Source organism: Strigops habroptila, chromosome 9 (assembly GCF_004027225.2).
Source record: "Strigops habroptila isolate Jane chromosome 9, bStrHab1.2.pri, whole genome shotgun sequence".
Lineage (NCBI taxonomy): Eukaryota > Metazoa > Chordata > Aves > Psittaciformes > Psittacidae > Strigops > Strigops habroptila.
In genome coordinates this window covers 4,550,616-4,559,627 of record NC_044285.2, presented here as the reverse complement: position 1 = coordinate 4,559,627, position 9,012 = coordinate 4,550,616, and the positions used below count along the sequence as shown (strand labels likewise).

The 9,012-nt window shown below is 46.4% G+C and overlaps 1 protein-coding gene across 1 annotated transcript in view; it reads right to left on the bottom strand.

The window, feature by feature from the left end:
- Positions 1–274: 274 nt before the first annotated feature.
- LOC115613037 overlaps positions 275–9,012 on the bottom strand; it is a 44,248-nt gene continuing 35,510 nt past the window's right edge. The window contains exons 4-5 of the mRNA XM_030498053.1: positions 1,500–1,641; positions 275–434 (exon numbers count right to left, since the gene is read on the bottom strand). Coding sequence (XP_030353913.1) covers positions 413–434; positions 1,500–1,641 — 164 coding nt within the window. The 3' untranslated portion in view covers positions 275–412. The remainder of the gene's footprint in view (positions 435–1,499; positions 1,642–9,012) is intronic.

Below are 9,012 nucleotides of genomic sequence, written 5' to 3'. Positions count from 1 at the left end.
TACGTAAGACTCAATTATTATCTTGCAGAACACATAGGCTGCTCAAATCCAGTCCAGACTGTGAGCTCACAATCTGCTGTTTACTTAAAGTATATAGAAAGCACTTGACCTCTTCTCAGTGGCATCCATGTGGAAACACTCGACAATAGAGGCCTTCCTTGGTTTTCTTAGGAATCATGTTTCAACATTTCTATCTCCTCTAATTAAGGTCAATGGTCATACACTCCCACTTCTCTCCTCACCCCACTCTCCCAAAATTGCAGGCACTTATCTGGCTCCAGTTACCCTGTATGAAACATACTGGGCCCAATTTGTGCATATGTAATTCCTGGGGGGAGTGAACAGAGTCACGGAGATTTGGGGCTTTGCTGAACCAAACACTCTGTCTGTGCTTTTCTGTTCACGTGCTCCTCTACCACGATGAGCAGCAGAGTCTAATAGTGAGAAGAAAACAGGAGGCGGGGGGTGGGATTGCTGCAAATGTAATTCCACTACGAGAATATTTCCTAACCCACAGCACATGTTCCCACCCAGTGGGGAAGGTGTGAGCGAGTTCTGAAGGAGGACGGTGCAGAGCGAATCTCATCTCCCTTTGCAACACTGTAAGTGCTAATTGCAGGCGGGAGGGAAGGGTGTAACTGGTAGACGTCTAGGAGAAAGCCTGGGGAATACAGCACAAGGACTCATTTTGTCATTGAAACCCAGGAGGGCTTCACATCCCAGAATCCCTGGAAAGATGCACTTGGACTCTGCTGTGCTCTGACTCAAGCCCCAGCTGCATCTTGGTGAAAACCCTTGTCTCATTCGTGGGCCACTTCTGAGGAATGCTAATGCATTGTGGCGGGATGGTAGAGGCCAGCTTCTAGCCCACCATCAAGGCTGAAAGAACAAATCCCACTGGATAAGGGGCCTGTGGGGACTGCCCCGGTAGCTTTTCGGAGCGCTGTACCTCCTGCTTAGAAATTTTCTCTACTAAAAAGACTGTTTCTTCTTATCATTATTATTGAGTATGTAGTAACTATAAATGGTTAACAATGAAAGGGAGAGGTTTGCAAAATAAAACTCTGTGTTGATAGAAGTCACCTTACATATGTAAAACCAAAATTGGGCCAGGCAGCTGCAGACCTCAGTATGTATTTAGGCTTGTAGCTGATGCCTTGCACTCTTCCCCTTTAGACTGACTTGTTCTCATTTCTCACACATTACAGAATATCATTTCCAGAAAGGAGCCAATGCTGTCCTTTTGTTGTTGTTGTTAAAAAACCAGAATAAAACTAGCAGAGTTGTGCCCTATGGGAGATTGTCTTGACCCTTGCAAAGGCAGGTCTGCAAGCAGATCCTCCATGCCTCTATCAGCACACGCTTCCAGCCTAACCCCTTTACGCATGCTGTACTCAGCCATGGGTACAGGAACAGGGCACCTGTTTTCTGTAGAGAATAGCAGCCCCAAAACATGATTTCCCCATCCCTTGTGCTGGTCTGTAAATAGGCAGAAATACCTGTTTGCTTCCAGTGGTGGAGCGGGGCAGCCTGTGCTGTTGTGGAACCAGTGCAGTGCTGTGGGTTCCTCACCCCAGTGGCACAGGGATGGCGTCAGTAGTTTCCTGGTGACAGAGAGATGTGTTGGAGCAATGTGACAACCTGGAGAGAGGGGTTTGCTATGTGAAAGTAGAGACTTACTAGCTCCCAAAATGTTCTCTTGTTGCCGACAGCGCAGCTAGCGCCGCCACTGTGAATCACGGAGTCATGGAAAGGTTAGGGTTGGGAAGGCAGGTGATGGGCCAGCGTGGCCCTGCAGAAGGTTTTGTGTTGGGCCCTGTTGGAGAATAGTGTAATAAAAATCATGGATGTTCAGCCTGAAAGAGCTCAGTCACTCGTGCCACAAGGAGGATTATGGTTAATTAAATACTGAACCCCTTTATGTATTTGTACCAGGCTCTGAACTGCACTCTCTTTCCTTATAACCACGAGACATTCCCACATCTTCAGAGATTTTACATATAAGGTTAGTTCAGAGTTTTGTTTCCCCTGGAACTGACATTAAGCTACTTTGGAGCTGGAAACCAGCAACTCTTGAAAATCACTCTGCCAGCAGAGCAGGTCAGGAGGAGAAAAACTATAGTATCCCAGAAGTGAGCTACAGGGTGACTTTTTAGTAGCAGACAAACTGTATTACTACTTAGTACCTGGTTTGTTACGCAGGAGGGCTGGGTTACACGTCTTCTATGTAGTTCTGTAACTGACCCTTGCACTTCAGTTACTTCATTTCTGCAGCACTTTCTTGACTCCTTTTAGGAAAACCTTCATATTCCTGCCAAAATACAGTCACTGGGGACTGCTTAGACATCTTCATATCCCCCTTGGATTTAAACTCCATCTTTTTTGCAAGTATGCTGTGAGTTTTCTTCATTGCTGGGATATGTGTTATCTTGTTCAGTTGCATTTAATTTTGCATCAATTTGCATATTCTCGTCCTGGGCTGAATCCGTTGAGATTTTCCCATGACACATTTTGCCTCTGCAGTTCCCAGAACACATGTCCCTTCTGCTGTGGCAAGAGCTACTCTGCGGATTCATCTTTCTCTTTGGGAAAGCGAGGCTCAGGTTCTCGCCGTTAGGATTTTCTGTGCCTTCACAAACTCGTATCGATGTCAGTTCAGACACGATCTTTTTCAGTTCAGTAGGGACGAAACTCGAAGTCCTTTCTCACTTGAGTCTGTTGGCTTGAGCGAAAGGCTGTGGTTTGTGCTGTGCCATTGGTTTGCTGTTGGGTGTTTTGTGCTTTCTTTAAGCCTGTTTCTACATTCACATGGCTGAATTTTAGATACCATCCAAAGACTGGTTGTGTGCATACAGCACCGGACCCCTTTTCAGAGAACACCTTTGGGTGAGTCACTTGACCTCTCTGCGCCTCAGTTCCCACCTATAACAGGAGGAAATAATAATAATGCCAGCCTAACATCCTTCAGGTACTGCGAGGATCAGTGCACGAGCAGAGGTGATGTTCTTGGGTACTACAGTAATGGGGGTCACAGGAGCTAGACAGAAAAATAAACCAGAAACTAGTTCAGACTTTCTCAGTTGCCAAGGATTAGTGCTCATTTTCAAATCTCTACCTCTTGACAAACTGGGAGAGTTACTAACATGTAGTTTAAAAACACCCACCAAACCCAGCCTCCCAGCTGAAAGGAGGGTGTTTGTTAGCAGGTCTAACAGCACAGCACAGGGAACCTTATCTCTGTCATGGTGAAAAATCAAAGGCACGTTTCCAGCTGTGCCTGTGAGCACTATTTGGTCATTGAACAAAGCAACTGGCACCTCGTATCCAACCTACCGAATGATCACAGCCTGGTTCAGGTGCACAAACAAGTGCAGAAATGAGCTCCATGCACAAAACTCGTTGTTATTCAATCACGCCTTTAATTGTAAATGTTTTAAGCAAGGAATTGCCCTGTTTTATGAAAGTGTGCTCAGCATTACTCCGCTGCAGACATCTGTCATTCAGCAGGCGCCACCCAATAAAAGTGCTTAAAATGTTCTGTTCCTCAATTAAAATATAAACCAGAACTGTTTAAGGGCTTTTACGAGGTGATTTCTATTTACCTGACAGATTTCCACACTGGAGGAGCGTGAAGCGGGATTTCAGGTTCTGAGCAGAAGCGACGGCTCCACAACAGAGTAAAGCTTCAATTGGTTTAATTCATTCTTTTTTTTTTTTTTTTTTTTTTTTAACTTCAGGAATAGTAAATATCCATAAGAAGAAAGAAATTCACACGTCAGAGCAAAGCTCAGAACTAGAGAAGATTGATGCTGATCATGGACACTGTACTCCCCAGAAGGAGTCAGGCTGCTTCAGCCCTGGGCTTCTGTGCTGAAGGAGCCTGTGTCACACCTGCCAGCCTCTTCTTCCACATTTCATCTGGCAAAACCCAGGTAAAAGTGCTTTGCTCTTGTCTGAAACAGCCTCTTATGAAGAGGAATGAGACTATAGCTAGACAAGATCTCCCATTTTCCCCTGATGAAATACTGCATGAACGTTCTCATGGTCATTCCATTGCACATGGAGATCCCATCTCCTGTCCTGCCTTACTATGGCTCTGAACAAAGACCTTTCTTTTTTCCTCCTGCTACTCAAGCAGGAGTGGTCCTTACACTGAACAGAAGCACTTTCACAAAAAGGAAAACCAAACCTCTACTTCTCCTTGTTCCAGAGCCTCAGAAACTCACCTTCACTGGCATGAGAGATGCCATCTGTCAGCAGCAGTCTGGCTGCTCCAAGCACATCTACTCAGGGTGGTAGAAACAAGAGTGACCTCACTAGAGGTGTCACCTTTCGCAGCAGCAGTGCTGCTGCAGCAGTAATGATAAAAGGACTTCCCTGTTCCTCACCTGCAACTTAACTGTGTGTTGTCCCTCTCTGGTACATCTCCTTGCTGAAGTACATTTGGGAAGTGGCTGCCAGCTCATGTTGGCGGCTGGCAAGCAGGAGAACACTGGCCTTTCTTCAGCCTGAAAGCTGCAGAAAGGTTTTGCTTTGTGTTATGCTTTGTACAGTGGGCTGATCCATGGACTCCTGTGCTCCGTCCTCTGGCAGGCCATCACTTCATGGTCCACAGTCAGCCTCAGGATGGAGGAGGATGGCAGTGTCAGGACAAGAGGACTGTTGCAAGACAAAGCCTTCAATGCTGAACCTTAAACCCAAGCCTTCTGCTCTTGCCAGGTAACAATTTTTGGACTGATTCACTCTGTCTTACTTTGCATTAAGCCATTGTGTTACCCTTCATCACACCAGGGTCGCAGCTGGTCTCCAGCAGTGCAGGCAAGCGAAGGACAGAGCCTGTGGTCCTCCCTGTACCCTCCTTTTGGGTACCTGTAGCTCCACAGAGCTGCCTCATCACGTAATGATGCTCACAGCAACACGAACTGGGATCCTGCAGGTACGGGGTAGAGGCTTTCTCCCTTGAACAACACTGCTCAGAAAATGCTAGGAAATTCTGTATTAGTCCTTAACTTGGTCTGTTGTGTGGGTTTTTTTCCTCTCCAGCAGCAGCATGAATTAAGGATGAAGCATTAGCCCCAGCTGCAATACCCCCCCCCCCGTCAGTTCTTCATGTTATTTATATGTACCCTTTTGTAAGCATATCGATTACACAAGTGAGTTCTCAAGTGCTTGGGCACTCAATACAGCCACACAATGGAGGAAAGAGTCCAGGTTAACATGGAATTACACATGTGCTGAACATACCAGGGGACAGGAATATATAGTGACATGTACAATTCAAAGCCACGTCTTAAGAACTTTGTTTTGTTGCAAGGCAAGCACTTCAAGCTTTTAAAAATAAACCCTGCATTTTAATTTCCAAGGTGTAGCAACCGAAGTTTCTCTCAGTTATTCTTAGCCATGGCAGAATTGCCATCTTCAGGCCACTTCTGAACACACCAGATTATTCCACGCTAATCCAAAATCCAGTGCAGGCTCCTCCCTCCCCTCTGTTCGTTTTACCCTTTGCATTATGAATGCTGTGGGTAAGGGCTGCCTGTTTCACAGGGGGCTTGGTATCACAGCAAGCTGGTTGTTGATCTCTGGATGCCTGCAGGCCAGCAATCTGTGCTACAAGTTACCCCTCTTAAAAAAAACTCACAAAAAAGACAAGTGGATAAAACTGATGGAAGCATCTGTAACAGGCTAATTGGGCCCTTGTGGGCAACATAGCAGATACAAAATTAAAACAAACAAAACATCTCATTGTACAACTGTACTTTCAGGACTGTTATCACAGAGGAATCCGCCTGGATTTTTATTTTAGGTTTGTTTTGGTTAAAAGGACCTAATTATGGCCTGAGCTGGAGTATCACAAGTCTGTTTTCATCTATAAAGAAAGGATATTTTGCCTCTGAACCTGAGAAATTGTTAGAAGTTGGTAATTAGTATGACTTGTTAATAGAGTTTGGCTGTGATTAAGCTGTGATTGAGTGTGAGTTTGGTTCTTGTCAATGCGAATGCCTGTAAGGTTGAGAGATGTTTAATGAGACACCTGTTGTCAGCAGCACCCGCTGGTGCTGCGCCTGACTGGAATCTGTACCGCCGAGCGGGACCGAGTGTAGGGCAGGGTCAGACCCACTGGGTATGTGCACCCAGCTGCAGAGGGCTGCCCCTTGGTGGTCAGAGCCTGGCACCCTTCAGCACGGCCACAGCCTGTGCTCAGATGCACCAGGGCTGGGCCGTGGTGTGGTGTTTGGTGTGATACAGCAATTACATCTGACCTGGGGAGCGCAACAGGCAAACAGTGCTGACATCTTAATTTAGTCACTGCGATGTTGGCCTCTGCCACCATGTGCTGGTAGGTCTTTGGGAGGAGGCAAGAGAGGGGTTGCACCAGGCAGGTTTAAACACACACACACCCTCAAAATGTCCACCCTTGGGTAGCTGGCAATACCGGGGCTCTTTAAATGTGACACTGATGGAGAAAGGTTCTGCACAGCCCACCCCTTGTTTGTCCTTTCCTTTGGGTGTTATCCTCAAGGGAAAACGTCCCACTGAGTGACGTTAGTATCTCCTGGGCTTTGGAGAGAATATTTCATTCACAGACTGTATTTTCTGTCAAAGAACAGCATTATTTTCCACGTGACTCCATGTAACACCTCCCCTCTCCAAAATCCAGGCCTGATGATAGATAGATGTGTGTATCTGGACTGCATACATAAAATATTTCCCTAAAAACATTTGTAAGTGGCTGCTACTTAAAACATACCTGGGTTTTACATGCAAAAACCCAAAGCTGGAAGCAATCAAGCTGGCCACTGTCACGGTCTTTTAATAGATGAGAAATGCCTTAGCTGGGAACAAGAGCTGAAGCATTTCGGCTCATGTAACGTCCTTCGGGAAGGAGCCATTGGCTTTGTGATGAATCTGAGCAACCACTGGATGGCATTGCTCTACACGAATGTACCTGTGAGTGCAGGCGGTGGAGCCAGAGCAGGCTGCTGTGCCAGGGAGATCAATTCCCACCCGGGAGGCTCAGGCCACCGCGACCTTACCCATCCTTTAAATAATACTCAGACCTCTCTTAGCTGTCTGGCTGCCAGATCCAGGCACAGTTTGGTCAGAGCAAACAAAGCCGACATCCTAAAGCACACTTACTGAGTCATTTTGTGTTAGACCAACTATTCAGCCAGTTTTTGATGCTTTTCCTTCTCAGGAGATGGGAGCAAGAATTGTTTGTGGTTTATGACCGTATCAGACTATAGCAGGGCAAGTGCAGCCAGTGAGCCATGAGTTGACCGAAGCCCTAATGCTGCAGACATGCTGGCCAGGCAGCTCAGCTCCCCAGGGCTCACATGGAGGGAGGCAGCTCACACTGTCTGGCTGAGCAGTGTGTGGTGTGAAAAGCAAAACTAAAGGAAAAAGAAAAAAAATGGGGTGTCCAACATGTTCTGCTTTGATGTGCGCTTGGGGATGCTGAGACCAGGTTATTATCCCAAGTGCGGTGCCTCTCCATGTGACAGCAGCCTCTCAGCACGTGTTAATACAACTCTGCCTCCTGCTACATCACTCATTGATAAGGAATCGGCTGGTGGCCAAATAACCTGATGTTCATATTGTCCCCAGCGGGTCTGTGTCTCTTTCATTAACAACTCTGTGTTGGCCTGGTTCTTTTAACAACTGCATCTGGCCAAGCCTGTCTGAAAATGTCATTGGCCTAGTTCATACCCAAAAGACATCTGCTGATGGCTGTGGAGATGCAGCAGGATTTGGAACTGCAGCCCCACAGAAAGTGTATTTGAAAGAGAATACAGTATTTGTGAGGGTCAAGTTTGAATTCAATTGACAGTCATAGGCAGCACATGTATCTTCAAACTAGAATACAACTTATCATCAAGTGAGTACTTGCACATTGGTCGTTAGGTGAAGCCATTCTGGGCACATACTGCCTGTTAGTATTGCCCTGGTTTGACGAGTTTAATACATTTAATAGTCATAGTCAATCAGAAAACTCCAGTTACACTGGCAGTAAAATTAGATCAGTTCAAGTCCTGCAAAAGCCCCTACACTCCCAGTTCTCAGTTCTGTACTCGTGCCCCTATGTCACACTTTTTAAGTACTGGAGAGGTAGGATGAGTAAATCTCTATAAAACAAACTTGATGTATATAATTATTTCTTTTATGAACCCATTTGTCTCCTTTTTCTGCACCTACCTCCTAATCCAAAACTCAAGAGAACTATATCCATCTTGACCTCCTGTCTACTGGTAGATGCTTTCTACTGTCAGAAATGCTTTGGCTCGGTGGGCAACTGAGGTTCTATCAGGGGTGGGCTGTTCAGGTCCCACTTCTGGTGGCCACCACTCTGCTACAGTGACTCCAAGAGGAGGCCAGCATAACTCGTGTTGATTAACTGCTTGATGTTTACTATTAGGAACTGCTGCTCGAGGTTTCTTGCATCACCCATAGGGAGACCTCTATGACATGACACCAGCCTTAAGTGGGCTCAGGAAAAGGCAATTTGTTGCCAACTTCAGCACCTCAGGGCTGCGTTTGAACACAGGTGGGATAAATGTGAGTATCTGCATTTATTTAACAATCAAGGAGCATAAAGGCTAAAATGAAGGGTCTTCCTGTTCCTCTTCTATGCAGAATAGGCTGTCTCTGGAAAAGATTCCCCTTGGACCCAGCATTCATGATGGATGGCAGGAATCCTGACTGGGTGCCCACTGGCTGTTTTAAGGCAGATCTGTACAGGCAATCCAATCTTTCTAGAGTCAGGGCAACTCTCCAGGCCTCCCAAAAGTCAAGGGGACCTTGGGCACTGCAGGGCAGTCCAGAACACTGGCAGGCAACGGGAATTGTGAAAAATGCAATTCCAGACTAATTCCAACCCGTGACAAAACTCTCAGGAAAAATGAGCTGTACCTGCTGGAGCGGCTCGTTGTGTTCGGTGGCACAGTGTAACGGGGGATCTGTCACTGTCAGCGCTGCTCCTGTCTCACTGGAAGCCACGGTGCCTTTCACAAC